Source organism: Oncorhynchus mykiss, chromosome 20 (assembly GCF_013265735.2).
Source record: "Oncorhynchus mykiss isolate Arlee chromosome 20, USDA_OmykA_1.1, whole genome shotgun sequence".
NCBI lineage: Eukaryota > Metazoa > Chordata > Actinopteri > Salmoniformes > Salmonidae > Oncorhynchus > Oncorhynchus mykiss.
In genome coordinates this window covers 15,932,005-15,951,109 of record NC_048584.1, presented here as the reverse complement: position 1 = coordinate 15,951,109, position 19,105 = coordinate 15,932,005, and the positions used below count along the sequence as shown (strand labels likewise).

The 19,105-nt window shown below is 45.2% G+C and overlaps 1 protein-coding gene across 1 annotated transcript in view; it reads left to right on the top strand.

The window, feature by feature from the left end:
- Positions 1 to 19,105, top strand: part of LOC110499052 (ras-related protein Rab-26) — a 93,048-nt gene that overhangs the window by 60,900 nt on the left and 13,043 nt on the right. Inside the window, exon 5 of the mRNA XM_021575884.2 lies at positions 494 to 546. Within this exon, the coding sequence (XP_021431559.1) occupies positions 494 to 546 (53 nt within the window). The remainder of the gene's footprint in view (positions 1 to 493; positions 547 to 19,105) is intronic.

The following is a 19,105-nucleotide window of genomic DNA, read 5'->3' as shown; positions in this document are numbered from 1 at the left end:
CGTACACCCTTATGTGAGGTATACTTTCTGGCACCAAATGTTATGTACAGGCTGTCATGTCACTGTTACATGAGCTAAGAGGAAAATATTATTTTTCTAAATTTGTACATACTGTATTGACTTCAAAAAGGTGGAAATGTCATGATTGTTATGTATTGATGAATATTGTTATATCACTGTGGTACCTGCCATCTGGGCTTTGAATATAGCAAGCTCACTGTGGTCTAAGCATGATCATTCTGTCTCGGCTGATTATGTGATTATATTCATAATTTCCAACCTCAGATGGAAGTTCTACACTATTCTATTTCCTGTTTTCATTTCATGACATCACACCAGATATTAGAGGTCAATTTAAAAAGTCCACAAATACATGTTTCCATTTGAGGGTTTTTTTCTCTTTACTTTCTATCGAGTCTTATCATAGTGATCCTAGTGGAAGCCATCCATAGATAGCCTGTTGATATGCTCTATGTCTGTGTCCTCTCCACAGCTCTCCTCTTGCTCTACGACGTCACTAACAAGGCCTCCTTTGACAACATCAAGGTAAGACTCAGTCCTGTGTCAGTCCTGTCTGCGGGGCTCATCAACTTTTAACACTATATAAAGGCTTTTCTTTTCTTCATCTTTCCATCTCCTTCCCCCCACCTCCATATATCTGGCATAGTCTAACCAGTGTCATCCCGCCATTCTCTTCACCTCCTTCATTTCTCTTTCATTGACATCTATGTCCACTTTCTCCCTCCGTTTCTCCATTACTGTCTAACCTACTCCATCCCTTCCCCCTCCCTCCATTTCTGCCTCATCTAACCACCACACGGTGTCTTTCTCCCTCTATTTCTTTCCATTTGTTTGATTTGAGGTGACTTGATAAGCTGTTACAGTAAGTTGTGTAGAATAACATTATAATAGCTCTGTCTTGTTTTGTAATATACCATTTTGAAATAGAGCTCATGGTGAGGTCAGAGATGGTTCTGATGATTATAATGGTGATGGTGATGGTGATGATGGTGGGAGTGTGTAGGTGTAAATCCCAGGTAGTTATTTTCCAAAATGGTGAAACAGATCAGCTGTGCCACAAAATGGTGACATCTCTCTGATTTTACAGGCTGCTCTCCAACGAGACTGTGAATTTGAGGTCATTTCGACTCCATTTGATGTAACCTCATCTTTTCACCCCTTCAGTCTTCTCCACAGACGTATTACAGTCTTTTGATTAACGTTAAAGGACAAGAAGTCTTGGCGACAGGGGGTTTAAACATGGGCTATTTAAATGGCATGTAGTCATCAAAGAGAGAGGTTATGTTGCGTAGCTGCAGACCCGCCTGTTCCCACTGCTGTAACTGCAGCTGGTTCTCCTATCACTAAAACATGGTAGAACAGGGGGTACGTACTGTAGAGGTCCCTAGGGAAGCAGAGACAGCGTGGATACTCTCACTTACTTTCACTTATTTTGATCAACAGCACAGTTGCTCTTACTCACGTAAGGGACAGTTAGAAAATTACTGTGTGTGTGTGTGGGGGGGGGGGGGGGTTAAAAATAGGGGAGGGTGGTGTAACTTCGTTTTTTGCTTTGGGGAGGGTTGTGTGGAGTTTTATTGGGCACAGGGGAGCGTAGTGTATTGTTCCCTGGTTTACATGAGCTATTTTGCAGGTTTTCCTATATATACACTGGACAAAAATATTAATGCAAAGTGTAAAGTGTACCATTTTCTATGTGCCTTCCATATCAAAGGGTTTTGATACTTTCTTTAAACACTAGACTATGCCACAGTACCCACATGGGTTGCCGCCGTCGGCTCCGGGCTCATATTCGTCACACTTGCACCTTTGATATTCCCTCTCCAAAGACCATGAAACAACATGTTTCGTTGCCCATGATGAGGCTTTTTATCAGCTATTGACCTCACAATAAGCCAGATTTGAGTAATTTCCATGATAGCTTTGTGGTGCTGAAACGGCACGTGTCAGCCTCGGCACAATCAATCGGGAGGTGGACAGCGCATAATTCGAGTAATTCATTTCAACAGTCTTCATTTTAATTTAAAATGAAATAAGAGCAAGAAGGCTTGTGTATGTATGTACTTGTGTATGGCCAAGTGTGTGGGAGTAAGAGAGGAACGAGTAGACATCCCATTGTGTCACATGCAAGGTGAAAACATTTCTGAGAGCACCACCGAATGCACTTAGTGAGGAACAAACCATGTAGTTTATCACACTATAATTCTATTGCTAAAATGACCTTACATCTGTAGGGGAACTATGACCAGGGTGATCACCGACCTGTTTTGAAGTCATCCTGGACTATTCAAATGAGTTTTCGCTTTGGACTTTTAAACATTTTGTTCATCATGATTGTGTATTATGAATACAATTGAACTCAAACTATAAACTACTGTGTCTATATTTTAACAAACCTAATGCAATGGTAAAAATAGGTTTGGGGTTGTGTCAGAAATATTTGTGCTATTTTCAAAACTGGAAATATGGGCGCAGTGTCACGCCATGGCCATAGAGAGGCTTTTTATTCTCTATTTCGGTTAGGCCAGGGTGTGACTAGGGTGGGCATTCTATGTCCTTTTTTCTATGTTTTGTATTTCTATGTCTGGTTCTCAATCAGGGACAGCTGTCTATCGTTGTCTCTGATTGAGAACCATACTTAGGTACCCTTTTCCCCCACCTGTTTTGTGGGAAGTTAACTTTGACTTTGTTCAGGGCACATAACCCAAAGCGTCACGGTTTGGTTTTGTTCTTTGTTTTGTCGGCATCATTTTTAATAAAGAGAAAATATACGCTTACCATGCTGCACCTTGGTCCAGTCCTTCAGCCAGCCGTTACACACAGTAGCTGGCGGTGGCGAGAAAGGTCTGGGTTGTAGGTGTGTCGAGGCTTGCCCACTCACTGGCCAATTAGAACGTGCTCCATGGCTAAATATGTGGTTGCTTTAAGTTGCGCATTTATAGTATTTTATGTATTGCGTTGTCATCACCTCCAATTCGAATGTTAGTCCGTTATAGCCCAGTTTGTTAAAGTGCTTACAGAAACAAAATATATTTAGGCCTATCCCATCTTTTCTAAATATGTTGAACATGTTTGCAGTCCACATTGTAAGAAGCCTAATGGCATGACTTCAATAGCCTTCACACTGATATTGTCACGGCCATTGAAAGAACTAGACCAAAGCGCAGCGTGGTGAGCGTACATATTCCTTTTATTTAGGATGACGCCGACAAAAACAATACAAAACAACCGTGAAGCTTAATGGGCTATGTGCCACAAACAAAGTTAACTTTCCACACTGAAAGGAGGGAAAAGGGCTACCTAAGTATGGTTCCCAATCAGAGACAACGATAGACAGCTGATTGAGAACCCTACCCGGCCAAAACAAAGAAATACAAAATCATAGAAAACAAAAACATAGAATGCCCACCCTAAATCACACCCTGACCAAACCAAATGAAGACAAAAAGGCTCTCTAAAGTCAGGGTGTGATAGCACCCCCCCCCCCCCAAAGGTGAGTACTCCGGCCGCAAAACCTGAACCTATAGGGGAGGGTCTGGGTGGGTATTTATCCGCAGTGGCGGCTCAGGTGTGGGACGCAGACCCCGCTCCACCACTGGCTCACCCCACTTTGGTGGCACCTCTGGTGCGGGGACCCTTGTCGCTGACCCCGGGCCCTGGACCGGGCACCCTCGTTGCGGGCTCCGGACCGGAGACCCTCGTTGCGGGCCCCGGACCGGAGACCCTCGTTGCGGGCCCCGGTCCGGAGCCCCCAGCGACGCTGGAGGCTCCGGACCGGGGACCGTCGCTGGAGGCCCCGGACCGTGGACCCTCGTTGCGGGCCCCGGACCGTCGCTGGAGGCTCCGGACCGTGGACCGTCGCTGGAGGCTCCGGACCGGAGACCGTCGCTGGAGGCTCCGGACCGGAGGCCGTCGCTGGAGGCTTCGTGCCATGACTCCTCACTGGAGGCTTCGTGCCATGACTCCTCACTGGAGGCTTCGTGCCATGACTCCTCACTGGAGGCTTCATGCCATGGATCATCACTGGAGGCTTCTTGCCATGGATCATCACTGGAGGCTTCGTGCCATGGATCATCACTGGAGGCTTCGTGCCATGGATCATCACTGGAGGCTTCGTGCCATGGATCATCACTGGAGTGGAGAGACACACAGGAGGCCTGGCTCTGGCTCTGAGCAGGCACAGGACTCACCAGGCTGGGGAGACATACAGGAGGCTTAGTTCTGGGCACAGGCAAAGGACTCACCAGGCTGGAGAGACATACTTTGTTTTGTCCTTGGCAGAGGCACCGGATACACTGGGCCGTGGAGGCGCACTGGAGGTCCAGACACTCTTAGAATCTATTCAAGCTATTCAAGTCCAAATGAAATTGTATTTGTCACATGCGCCGAATACAATGGGTGTAGACTTAATTAACCGTGAAATGCTTGCATAATAAAAAGAAAAATAGGAATAAAATACAGAAGAGATTTATACAGTGCATTCGGAAATTATTCAGACCCCTTGACTTTTTCTACATTTTGTTACGTTACAGCCTTATTCTAAAATGGATTAAATCGTTTTTCCCCCCTCAATCTACACACAATACCCCATAATGACAAAGCAAATTGCGAATTTATTTAAAATGTAAACTGAAATATTATAAATATATAAGTTCTTAGTGATGTGGATTCCAAGGAACGACCCTCTCCACTACAGCCCCTTCGATGTGGATGGGAGCATGCTCTCCCTTCTTTGTCCTATAGTCCACACTCAGCACTTTGGTCTTACTGACGCTGAGGAAGAGGTTATTGTCATGGCATCACGCTGCAAAGTCTCTGACCTCCTCCCTGTAGGCCGTTGGTGATCAGGCCTACCACCGTTGTGTCGTCAGCAAACTTGATTATGGGTGTGTTGGTGTCGTGTGCGGAAACACAGTCGTGAATAAACAGGGAGTACAGGAGGGGGACTAAGCACACACCCTTGAGGGGCCCCCGTGTTGAGGGTCCGCATGGCGGAGGTGTTGTTGCCTACCCTCACCACCTGGGGACGTCCCGTCAGGAAGTCCAGGATCTAGTTAGAGAGGGAGGTGTTCAATCCCATGGTCTCCAGCTTGGTGATTAGCTTGGAGGGGACTATGGTGTTGAACACTGAGCTGTAGTCTCTGAACAGAATTCTCACATAGTTATTTCTCATCTTGTCCAGGTGGGAGATGTGTGAAGTGCAATTGCGATTGCGTCATCTGTGCATCTGTTGGGGCGGTATGCAAATGGTTTGGGTCCAGGTTGTCTGACCCAATGTTCTATTAAGACACTTTATGTTGGTGTTTCCTTTATTTGGAAGTTACCTGAACATGCTGCATGCATGCTTCTTTGTGTTTGACCCTATTCACAACATTATATCCTTGTGGTGATGCTCAAGCTTAGGTGGTTTGTCTGGCAGCATCCATTCTGTTTTTCTTTTCAAGCACTCCACTCTGCAAGACCATCCCTCCATTCTTCCATCCCGCTCTCATTCTCTCTATCTCTGTTTTCCATAGAGATGTGGAGGGCCTTGAGTGCTCTGTTAGTTTGAATGGAGAGGTTTGAAGCGAAGCCTTGGAGAGATTGTCGGGAGATGGGAGACTAGCTTGAACTGGTTCCCACCCATGTAATTTCATGATAGGTTTAATAGAGCTACAGGTCGGTTCAATAGAGATACACATATTATTTTATACTCAAAATGAAGAGGGGAAAGGAGAAAGACTGGGGTAAAAGGAAGAGGAATAGAGAGAGAAGATGACAGAGAGAAACAGACTGTTGAAGACAGTTTTAGAATTAGGTGTAAATCATTTCTGAGTTCATAGTTCTTTTTCAGATGTTGATGTGATACCTGTGCCCTGTGGCGTGTCTAGACTGAGATGGAGACTGAGGGCAATAGTGTGGAAGTCTAGCCCAACAGACTGATTTGAGACCAATTCCCAGCTGAGCTTGCTATTGGCTGCTGGGTAATTTGTTGCCTCTGCTCCTTCTCTTTCAGGCTGATTGACGATTGTAACAATGCACACACACACTCACACAAATTAAGCACACACACACACACACACAAATTAAACACACACACACACAACCAGCTTGCTCCTATTCCAATCAAGGATTCTGTATTTATTTCTGTCTAGCAGTATTAGTAGGCAGAAATGGTCCACAGAGCAGCAGGATGAAAAGTTTATTGTTAACATTTGATAATAACTGACTGCACAGGTGGGAGTCATCCTGACAAAGGTACAAATGTCATTCATCTCATAAAATACCATATGGGAGCATAATTTATTTTCATCTAATATTTTTTCAATCTCCAGTTTGGCTGCTCTCTCCCTCAGTACAAATACCACAGATACAGTATACCAGTCTGACATCAACCATCTCCCCTGTTGGACCTTTATGTAGTTCAGAGCTGAGGTTCAATCTTCTACACTGGATCTCACCATTGTTCTCTCTCTTTCTCTCTCTCTCTCTCTCTCTCCCCCTTTTATTCTCTCTCTCTCTCTCTCAATCATTATTTGCTTTTCTCTCCCTTCCACTCTCTCCACCCTATCTTTGTTACGGTGCGTGAATGAGGACCCAAAAGCGACTTAACGTAAACAGAGCTTCTTTAATAACAAAACAAACGTAGGCTCAGATGGACCGGCAGATTCCGACAGGACAGGACAAGGTTGCAGCAAACATGACGATAGTCTGGTTCAGGCATGAACAACACAAACAAGAATCCGACAAAGACAGAAACAAAAACAGAGAGAGATATAGAGGACTAATCAGAGGGAAAAAGGGAACAGGTGGGAAAAGGGGTGACGAGGTAGTTAGGAGGAGACAAGGAACAGCTGGGGGAAAGAGGGGGAGAAAAGGTAACCTAATAACGACCAGCAGAGGGAGACAGGGTGAAGGGAAAGGACAGAAACAAGACACAACATGACAGTACCCCCCCACTCACCGAGCGCCTCCTGGCGCACTCGAGGAGGAAACCTGGCGGCAACGGAGGAAATCCTCGATCAGCGCACGGTCCAGCACGTCCCGAGAGGGAACCCAACTCCTCTCCTCAGGACCGTACCCCTCCCAATCTACTAGGTACTGATGACCACGGCCCCGAGGACGCATGTCCAAAGTCCTACGGACCCTGTAGATGGGTGCGCCCTCGACAAGGATGGGGGGGGGGGGGGGGGAAGACGAGCGGGGGCGCGAAGAACGGGCTTGATACAGGAGACATGGAAGACCGGGTGGACGCGACGAAGATATCGCGGAAGAAGAAGTCGAACTGCGACAGGATTAATGATCTGAGAAATACGGAACGGACCAATGAACCGCGGGGTCAACTTGCGAGAAGCGGTCTTAAGGGGAAGGTTCTGAGTGGAGAGCCAAACTCTCTGACCGCGACAATATCTAGGACTCTTAGTTCTACGCTTATTAGCAGCCCTCACAGTCTGCGCCCTATAACGGCAAAGTGCAGACCTGACCCTCTTCCAGGTGCGCTCGCAACGTTGGACAAAAGCCTGAGCGGAGGGAACGCTGGACTCGGCGAACTGAGATGAGAACAGCGGAGGCTGGTACCCGAGGCTACTCTGAAAAGGAGATAGCCCGGTCGCAGACGAAGGAAGCGAGTTGTGGGCGTATTCTGCCCAGGGGAGCTGTTCTGACCAAGACGCAGGGTTGCGAAAAGAAAGACTGCGTAAGATGCGACCAATAGTCTGATTGGCCCGTTCTGCTTGACCGTTAGACTGGGGGTGAAAGCCGGAAGAGAGACTGACGGAAGCCCCAATCAAACGGCAAAACTCCCTCCAAAATTGAGACGTGAATTGCGGACCTCTGTCCGAAACGACGTCTGACGGAAGGCCATGAATTCTGAAAACATTCTCGATGATGATTTGTGCCGTCTCTTTAGCAGAAGGAAGCTTAGCAAGGGGAATAAAATGAGCCGCCTTAGAGAACCTGTCGACAACCGTAAGAATAACAGTCTTCCCCGCTGACGAAGGCAGTCCGGTGACAAAATCTAAGGCGATGTGAGACCACGGTCGAGAGGGAATGGGAAGCGGCCTGAGACGGCCGGCAGGAGGGGAGTTACCGGACTTAGTCTGCGCGCAGACCGAACAAGCAGCCACGAAGCGACGCGTGTCATGCTCCCGGGTGGGCCACCAAAAACGCTGGCGAATGGAAGCAAGCGTACCCCGAACGCCAGGGTGGCCGGCTAACTTGGCAGAGTGAGCCCACTGAAGAACGGCCAGACGAGTAGGAACGGGAACGAAAAGAAGGTTCCTAGGACAAGCGCGCGGCGACGGAGTTTGAGTGAGTGCTTGCTTTACCTGCCTCTCAATTCCCCAGACAGTCAACCCGACAACACGCCCCTCAGGGAGAATCCCCTCGGGGTCAGTGGAGGCTACTGAAGAACTGAAGAGACGAGATAAAGCATCAGGCTTGGTGTTCTTAGAGCCCGGACGATAAGAAATCACGAACTCGAAACGAGCGAAAAACAGCGCCCAGCGCGCCTGACGCGCATTAAGTCGTTTGGCAGAACGGATGTACTCAAGGTTCCTATGGTCAGTCCAAACGACAAAAGGAACGGTCGCCCCCTCCAACCACTGTCGCCATTCGCCTAGGGCTAAGCGGATGGCGAGCAGTTCGCGGTTTCCCACATCATAGTTACGTTCCGACTGCGACAGGCGATGAGAAAAATACGCGCAAGGGTGGACCTTGTCGTCAGAGAGGGAGCGCTGAGAAAGAATGGCTCCCACGCCCACCTCTGACGCGTCAACCTCGACAACGAACTGTCTAGTGACGTCAGGTGTAACAAGGATAGGTGCGGATGTAAAACGATTCTTGAGGAGATCAAAAGCTCCCTGGGCGGAAACGGACCACTTAAAGCACGTCTTGACAGAAGTAAGGGCTGTGAGAGGGGCTGCCACCTGACCGAAATTACGGATGAAACGACGATAGAAGTTCGCGAAGCCGAGAAAGCGCTGCAGCTCGACGCGTGACCTAGGGACGGGCCAATCAATGACAGCTTGGACCTTAGCGGGATCCATCTTAATGCCTTCAGCGGAAATAACAGAACCGAGAAATGTGACGGAGGAGGCATGAAAAGAGCACTTCTCAGCCTTCACAAAAAGACAATTCTCTAAAAGGCGCTGGAGGACACGTCGAACGTGCTGAACATGAATCTGGAGTGACGGTGAAAAAATCAGGATATCGTCAAGGTAAACGAAAACAAAGATGTTCAGCATGTCTCTCAGGACATCATTGACTAATGCCTGAAAGACAGCTGGAGCGTTAGCGAGGCCGAAAGGAAGAACCCGGTATTAAAAGTGCCCTAATGGAGTGTTAAACGCCGTCTTCCACTCGTCCCCCTCCCTGATGCGCACGAGATGGTAAGCGTTACGAAGGTCCAACTTAGTGAAAAACCTGGCTCCCTGCAGGATCTCGAAGGCTGAAGACATAAGAGGAAGCGGATAACGATTCTTCACTGTTATGTCATTCAGCCCTCGATAATCTATGCAGGGGCGCAGGGACCCGTCCTTCTTCTTAACAAAAAAAAACCCCGCTCCGGCGGGAGAGGAGGAGGGGACTATGGTACCGGCGGCAAGAGCTACAGACAAATAATCTTCGAGAGCCTTACGTTCGGGAGCCGACAGAGAGTATAGTCTACCCCGGGGGGGAGTGGTTCCCGGAAGGAGATCAATACTACAATCATACGACCGGTGTGGAGGAAGAGAGGTGGCCCTGGACCGACTGAACACCGTGCGCAGATCGTGATATTCCTCCGGCACCCCTGTCAAATCACCAGGCTCCTCCTGTGAAGAAGAGACAGAGGAAACAGGAGGGATAGCAGACATTAAACATTTCACATGACAAGAGACGTTCCAGGAGAGGATAGAATTACTAGACCAATTAATGGAAGGATTATGACAAACTAGCCAGGGATGGCCCAAAACAACAGGTGTAAAAGGTGAACGAAAAATTAAAAAATAAATGGTTTCGCTATGATTACCAGAAACAGTGAGGGTTAAAGGTAGCGTCTCACGCTGAATCCTGGGGAGAGGACTACCATCCAGGGCGAACAAGGCCGTGGACTCCCTTAACTGTCTGAGAGGAATGTCATGTTCCCGAGCCCAGGTCTCGTCCATAAAACAGCCCTCCGCCCCAGAGTCTATTAAGGCACTGCAGGAAGCTGACGAACCGGTCCAGCGTAGATGGACCGACAAGGTAGTGCAGGATCTTGAAGGAGAGACAGGAGTAGTGGCGCTCACCAGTAGCCCTCCGCTTACTGATGAGCTCTGGCTTTTACTGGACATGAAGTGACAAAATGACCAGCAGAACCGCAATAGAGACAGAGGCGGTTGGTGATTCTCCGTTCCCTCTCCTTAGTCGAGATGCGGATACCTCCCAGCTGCATAGGCTCAGCACCCGAGCCGGCAGAGGAAGATGGTAGTGATGCGGAGAGGGGGGCAACGGAGAACGCGAGCTCCTTTCCACGAGCTCGGTGACGAAGATCAACCCGTCGCTCAATGCGAATAGCGAGTTCAATCAAGGAATCCACGCTGGAAGGAACCTCCCGGGAGAGAATCTCATCCTTTACCTCTGCGCGGAGACCCTCCAGAAAACGAGCGAGCAAAGCCGGCTCGTTCCAGCCACTGGAGGCAGCAAGAGTGCGAAACTCAATAGAGTAGTCTGTTATGGATCGATTACCTTGACATAGGGAGGACAGGACCCTGGAAGCCTCCTCCCCAAAAACAGATCGATCAAAAACCCGTATCATCTCCTCCTTAAAGTCCTGATACTGGTTAGTACACTCAGCCCTTGCCTCCCAGATTGCCGTGCCCCACTCACGAGCCCGTCCAATAAGGAGAGATATGACGTAGGCGACACGAGCAGTGCTCCTGGAGTAAGTGTTGGGCTGGAGAGAAAACACAATATCACACTGGGTGAGGAACGAGCGGCATTCAGTGGGCTCCCCAGAGTAACACGGCGGGTTATTGATTCTGGGCTCCGGAGATTCGAAAGCCCTGGAAGTGGCCGGTGGATCGAGGCGGAGATGGTGAACCTGTTCTGTGAGGTTGGAGACTTGGGTGGCCAGGGTCTCAACGGCATGTCGAGCAGCAGACAATTCCTGCTCGTGTCTGCCTAGCATCGCTCCCTGGATCTCGACGGCTGAGTGGAGAGGATCCGAAGTCGCTGGGTCCATTCTTGGTCGGATTCTTCTGTTACGGTGCGTGAATGAGGACGCAAAAGCGACTTAACGTAAACAGAGCTTCTTTAATAACAAAACAAACGTAGGCTCAGATGGACCGGCAGATTCCGACAGGACAGGACAAGGTTGCAGCAAACATGACGATAGTCTGGTTCAGGCATGAACAACACAAACAAGAATCCGACAAAGACAGAAACAAAAACAGAGAGAGATATAGAGGACTAATCAGAGGGAAAAAGGGAACAGGTGGGAAAAGGGGTGACGAGGTAGTTAGGAGGAGACAAGGAACAGCTGGGGGAAAGAGGGGGAGAAAAGGTAACCTAATAACGACCAGCAGAGGGAGACAGGGTGAAGGGAAAGGACAGAAACAAGACACAACATGACAATCTTTGTTAAACCCGTCTTCTGCCCATCCCTTTTCAACAACACGTATCAAGGTATGGCCAGAGTTAGAGCACCATGGCACTCTGTTGCAGTTCTGATCTCAGATAGTTCAGATATCTCTATATGCGGTGACCTTTGTGCTGGCTTACAGACTATGCTGCATCGAACAAATGGTGCCTCACTCATAATCTGTGAATAACTATACACAGCCATCTATTGTTCATTTGAAATGAATACAAGACATGAAAGCATCCGCAGCCACTAACATTACATGCTCACCCGTTATACATAGTCACCATTCTCAGTTGAAAGCAATGTTAAACCAATGACACAGAGGTTGTAAAGTTGAGTGTGACATCTTTATATATTTTTATACTGTCTTGCCTCATATCATCAGCCCTGCAGATGCTGCTCACTGTGCTGTGATCCACACACACGCACACACACACGCACACACTGCTTACCAGGGTTGGTGAGTAACGGACTACATGTAACTGACAACAAAGAAACTGATTACAAAAGAGCTGTAACTGTAATCCGTTATGTTACCAGCAAAAATGTTGTAATCAGATACTTCTGAAAAACTGGATGATTACTTCTAGGATTATTTTTAAATTCAGAAAGGATGTATGTGATTTTTTTATTTTTTAAAATATTTTAACACCTTTCTTTTTTCTCAATGATATTCAAATCAGGATTGAAAAAAAGTTAATGGTTAAGTTTGTTCAGCCTGAGCGAGTCTGACCACAAGTCAGAGACCACTATGATGACATACCAAATGCGTTTGATGGATCGCGGAAAAAGAGCAGGAATAAGCTTTTGTAGACTACTGTCCAAGCTATGTCTTCCAATGGTGCGACTGATGTCGGCATCCAAACATTATCCAATTTGAATAAACGCTTGGGGGTAAGGATGACAACAGTGGTGTAGCCTACGGATAATAAGGATATCACCTACATAGCGTGTTGATGTGAATCACACTGCTGCTCTCTCATTGACCTATTTGCACCTTACAGGTAAAACAATTATGCTAATCTATATTTCCAAGTCCTTTTATTAAAGATCATGGGGTATTAAATTAATTGGAATGACTGTAAATGTGACAGACTTCAGTTTTTAATGTAAAGATATAGCCTAAATGTATTATTATCTGTAGTAAAATGCAATGGGTTAGAAGAAGCCTACACAACCATCCATATATGGCCAGCTGTGTAAACTCTTAACATTGATTTATCCTACAATAGATGTCTTTCAATTGGTAATACTCATTTTTGTCTCCTTGTAATGCCTCTTAAGGGGAAAGTAATCTAAAAGGTAACTGAAAGTAGTTAGACTACTTTACTGAGTTTGGGTAATCCAAAAGTTACGTTACTGATTACAATTTTGGACTGGTAACTAGTAACTGTAACGGATTACATTTGGAAAGTAACCTACCTAACCCTGCTGCATGCACATCATCATCATCATCATTCACACAGTTCTTATTAAAATGTAAGGCTGAGCCAGGCACTGAAACCAAAGAAACACAACAGTGGCTCATAACAAGCTGGGTATCAAGGTGGCTTACCTGCTCTTAGACAGCGTGAGTATTGGAGAGACCGAGGGGGGCAGTACCCAAAGGCATAGATAGGCTTTAGTGTGGTAGCCTATGTGGGATCATAGGTAGTGCTTAGTGTGGTATACACTTGCTGTATTGCTCTGTAAGGATATATTTTACTTTACATTAGAAAGTTGAAAAAGACACCAGCAACTCATAATGCCTAAAATACCCTAAGTAGTAGGGAATGTTTTAGGTGATAAGCTATACAGTCTCAGCATACATGTAGACTATGGCGGAATCTCAAACCGAACACTTGGAACCTAAGCCCTTTATTGAGTGGACACTTGCTGATGTCTGCAAGTGTTTTGATCAAAATGAGCATTGAGACGATGCCCTCTCCACAGTTTGTTGTAGACTGCCTGCTGCTTCCTTGACAAACACAAGGATGTAATTTAATAAGCTAGCTAAGGATTTGGGGAACTGCCCAGATAAATAGTTTAGCTTGTCACTTATTTATAATAGTTTGACAGCTGCTGATGAAGTTGTAGACGTTCTCCAGCAGTCCGTCCGTAGGCTAATTCAGCATGTTTCCAAAGCACCAATCGCTACATTGTAACATTGTGGTACATCTGCGCACACAGCACAGCAGTGCAGAACATGCAGTTGCTACTTCATTAAAGCTTGTTCATTGTGATATTTACTGTTACTACAGTAGCTAAGCTAACTAACGTTAGCTAGCTAGCTTATTGAAGGAACATTGCATTTGGCGTTCCACTAACTGGTTAGCTTCTCTTTTTTTTCATATGAAGTGGCTGAGACGTAATAGCCCGGCGTCCCATTGTGGCATAGCCACTAGCCTCCGAGTAAAAACAAAATAGCAAAACCATCCGCAGTGGAAGAACAGCCCGAATGCGCACCTCACCAGAATTCCCAACCAACGCGGCTCCGGTACATGTCCTCTATTCATTTGAATGTGTTGATAGTTGGAGAAATTGTTTGAGCTATGCTGAGAATTTGAAAAGTATGAAAGCCAATGGTCCAATATTCTAGAACACTGCTACACATACACATTTTTATGATAGACGCTTTAGAGCTAGCTAGCAAGCTAATGTAATGGACATGTTTTTGTGTACATTATCAAACGAGAGAAATACCGCTTCTTCAAGCACTAAACTCCTTAGCTAGAGGTAAAATTGTGCGAGTAAGTCCTCCTTTGCAAAACTTACACAATAATTACAGATTTCTTGATTTATTCAGAAATGTTTTTGAGAACAAAGTGTTGTTCTTGGTACATTATGTAACATGCTGAGATTCATGGGAAGAAGCTGCCAAGGGCACTGAGTTGGCACAGGATGCCCACTCAATAAAGAAGCTTTTGAAGGGCACAGTCAAACTAGTGTTTGAGATTGACTCAAAGGCGCATATCAAGTAATCGAGTGCAGGAAGTGCTCAAAGTGCTCGGTTTGAGATCTACTACTTTGCATACCAATACTGAACCAATACACAGAGAACATAATGGGAGATATTCATGTAGCTCAAGCAGAAGAGACAGAAAGAAGACAAGAAAAATGGATCTCTGCGGGGATCATTGTTCTCTTTTCATTTCTTAAGTAGTCTGAGCATTGGTTATTGATACTGCTGTCATATAAGCTGTCATATTTAAACCAGTGTTAATGATCATACAATGAAGGAGTTATTTATGAAGTAATGCTGTTGAGTCTAGTGCTGGTGTGTGTGTGTTAGGCTCAGTGCAGCACAGCTCTGCACAGGTTGTGTTGATTGTTGATTGACAGAGGTGGGGATTATATTCTCTCTATAGCCCTTTACAGGGGAAGGCTGGGAATAAACCATTCGTGACCACTACACAGCACTCTTGACACTCTTTTCACTTTCCACGTTCTCTTTCTCTCCTCTCACTTTTTTACACAACCTTCTAACATAACCTTCTCTCTATGTCATCACTTTGCCCCTTTCACATTCTCTCTCTCCCTCTCTTTCCTCTCGGCCTCCCTCTCATTAACTGTCTACTTTGTTCGACCGATCCTATCCTATCAAGGCCATATTTAAAACCTAGGCTTTAGTTTTTATCTTTTGGACAAGGCTAACATCATCAATGCTGTTTGTCTGCAATTAGATATATTACTTTTATTTTCCAGTCTTCTCCTGATCAGAAAGCATTAGGAAAGCAGCTTGAAAAGACCAGAATATGTCACTTTACTATAGATACGATGAGAGCTACGAGTCTAAGGAACTAGAAGTTACTCTGTTTGCTAAAGAAATTAGTTAGTGTTTTTAATATTGACATATGCACACACACACACACAACACACGCGAAAACACACAAGCATGTGCACACACACGTAACTTCATTTTTTTGCAGGCTAACTTTCAGCACCTTCAAACCCAACGCAATCAGAGACAGAGGGTATTATGACTTCTCCCTCTCTGCTCATCCTCCTCTGCCTCTAGTTTCATAATTCTATCTACAAGATGAAACGCCTCTTCCTCTGGAGGGAGTGGAGGGAGGCTGATGATCACTTCATTTCCCACATTTCCTAGCTTGATTCTATTCTCTGTATCAGGCACAGACTGAAATGTTTGATCTAACTTTGACTAAGAATCCTGAAAAGTAATTGGAAGGTATAAATCTCCTTGGACGCTCCCCTTGCGTTTCGCGGGTAGATTAAAGCAGAGGTTCCAAATCTTCTCTGTGTTGTTGCCTACTTAAAGCCATCTCAATGTTTTTGTGAGCTACCAAATAGACAAAAAGCATGCGTCTGCCCAGCAAACCAAAATTGGTTCTGTGAAAGTTTGCGGAACATTCGTTTGGTCTCAGCAAATGTTCTGATAACGCAAAAACTGTCCAGTCGTGCTGATGATTATATAATGTTTGTATAAAGCATCTCCCTGATCTTGCAAGAATGTTCCTAGATCAGATTTAAACTGTTCATTAAAGATTCCCAGAATGTTTCATTAGGTTGTGGGAACAGTCTGGTGTGAACATTGTGCCGACATCACAAAAGATATGGTCCCAAAACACAAAAACTGTCCATTTGTGCGGATGATTCTACAATGTTTCTTTGAGGGTTACAAGAACATTTTCCCTTGTCACAACAGATGGTGTGTTTACATTTCTACCATTGTGGCTCGATGGAGTAGGCCTATAACAGCTCTCTAGTGTCAGGGAAAACAGTTGTTGACAACTGTAGCATTGTAGCCAAGCCTAACCCCGATAAAATAATGTATATGTTTAAAGATAATGATTCCATTCTGAAACCATATAATTGTATGAAATGTATTAGAATCACAAAACTATAATCTGATGATGTGTGTAGTTTTAGAATTAGAACAAGGACCTTTTGTTCCTTGTTAGTATGTAAGCAGGGTGCAACTGGGAAACAAATGATAAGAGGAGCTATCGACAGATGAGTTGTACTACTGTGTTCCTTACAGGACATTCTGTCTCCACCTGTGGAGGGGAGAAACTGTTAGGCTTGCAGAAAATTATGAAGCATGTTGCAGATTAGACAATGTATCTGTATAGTGGAAAAACACTGACTGTCTGAGCAAGGCGTAGCTTACGATTTGAACTTGTTTGTGTGTGTTATAAAGACTGTGTTTGCATTCTTGACTTTAGAACGTTCTCTGAATAAACTGTACTAACCTTTTGCATAAACTGAGTCTTTGCCTAATTATTATTAAACCCATGGTCTTACAAACCTCGGGGATTGGTCAAAGCTATTGATTGTTAGTTATTATCATTGGGATTGAATATTCTCGTGATAAATTCACCTAACCTGCTGTATAAGTTCTCTTAACCTGCCACGTTAATTATCCTAACCTGCCATGAGTCTTAGTATGAAAGTGAAGAATCAGATTCTGACAGTGACAGTGAGGAGCTGTTCCTCATCAATGTGGCCATTGCGAACCGTGAATCTGAGGACCCATTTCACCCCCTAGCCCTGCTGTTGGCTTTGATGCATGCCAGCCTGGACTGCAAAGCCTCTTGCCATCTACATCTGAGGCAGAGTGTTTCAAGCTGTTTCTGACAAAGGAGCTGGTGAGAGACAGAGTGGAGGAGACTACAGGAGAAGAGAGAGCCAGGAGTGAGGGGGAAGATGTGACCACATTTACCACAATTACCACAATTACTGAAATGAATGCCTTCCTGGTGACGGTCTTTCTCATGGGAATAGTAAAGAAGAACCCCGTAAAGGGGGATGCAGGTAGCCTAGCGGTTAAGAGCATTGGGCCAGTAACCAAAAGGTTGCTGGTTTAAATACCCAATTCAACTAGGTGAAAACTCTGTCAATGTACCCTTGTGCAAAGCACTTAACCCTAATTGCACTTGTAAGTCTCTCTGGATAAGAGTTTCTGCTAAATGACAAAAAACTAAAAATGGAATACCGGAGCACGGATCCTATGTTTGCAATTCCCTTCTTTGCCACGTTCTTTTCCCAACGCCTCTTCCTAGTTCTGCTGTGATTGCCTCCATTTCGTCAACAATGCTACCGCCAACCTAAATGACCCCTTACACAGCCTGACATCAGCATTCGGTCTGGTCTTTGTGCCATACAAGGACCTATGCATTGACGAGTCCCTGATTTTATGGAAGGGCAGGCTGGCGTTCCATCAACACATTCCCTCCAAAAGGCACAGGTTTGGGGTCAAGTTCTTTGTTATGTGCAACGTAAATGACAGGATTTGTCCAGTACATTATAGTCTACACAGGGTCCATCACTGACATCCAACATTATGAGGGGCTTGGGGTGTCCGGGTCTGTGGTGATGACCTGATGACCATGCAGGCTCCTCATTTCAAGACGGGTCACACTTTGTACAGTGGTTCATCAAATTTGGAGATTATGCGGTGGGACATTGAAGTAATTTGTGGTTTAGCACGTACCCTGCGTGACTGCTTCATTGCTCCAGAATGGTTCAAAAATAAACATATCCAGGTGTTAGAATGGCCAAGTCAAAGTCCAGACTTGAATCCAATCGAGAATCTGTGGAAAGAACTGAAAACTGCTGTTCACAAATGCTCTCCATCCAACCTCACTGAGCTCGAGCTGTTTTGCAAGGAGGAATGGTAAAAAAATTCAGTCTCTCGATGTGCAAAACTGATAGAGACATACCCCAAGCGACTTACAGCTGTAATCGCAGCAAAAGGTGGCGCTACAAAGTATTAAGGGGGCTGAATAATTTTGCACGCCCAATTTTTCAGTTTTTGATTTGTTAAAAAAGTTTGAAATATCAAATAAATGTCATTCCACTTCATGATTGTGTCCCAATTGTTGTTGGTTCTTAACAAAAAAATACAGTTTTATATCTTTATGTTTGAAGCCTGAAATGTGGCAAAAGGTCGCAAAGTTCAAGGGGGCCGAATACTTTTGCAAGGCACTGTAATTGATGGAATTGGAACCAGGTGTGATGGAAGACAAGACAAAACCAATGGAAAATGAAAAGTGGATCGGTGATGACTAGAAGGTCAGCGACTTCGACCACCGAATGCCGCCCGAACAAGGAGAGGGACCAACTAAAGTCGTGACTTTATTCAAGGATCCCTTTGTTATTTTGTTTTCGTTTCATAAATAAAATGCTTGAACGAATGAATGCTATATATTGAACTGACAATTGAAAGAACTCTTTGGAGATTATGGGGCAATTATCAGACCAAATGTGAGGACACAACAGTTTACCTGATACAAGACTAAAGTTAGAAATGTATCAATATCACAGACCTGATTTGCCATAACGAAAAATGCATGAACCCTCTACAAATATGTAAATTTATTATAATCCACATAATAATCAAATAAACCTTAAAATAGGTAATGATTTATATACAGTGCAAGTCAAAAGCTTGGACCCACCGACTCATTCAATGGTTTTTCTTTATTTTTACTGTTTTCTAGGTTCTAGAATAATAGTGAAGACATCAGAAGTATATTATGGACCCCAAAACAAAGTGTT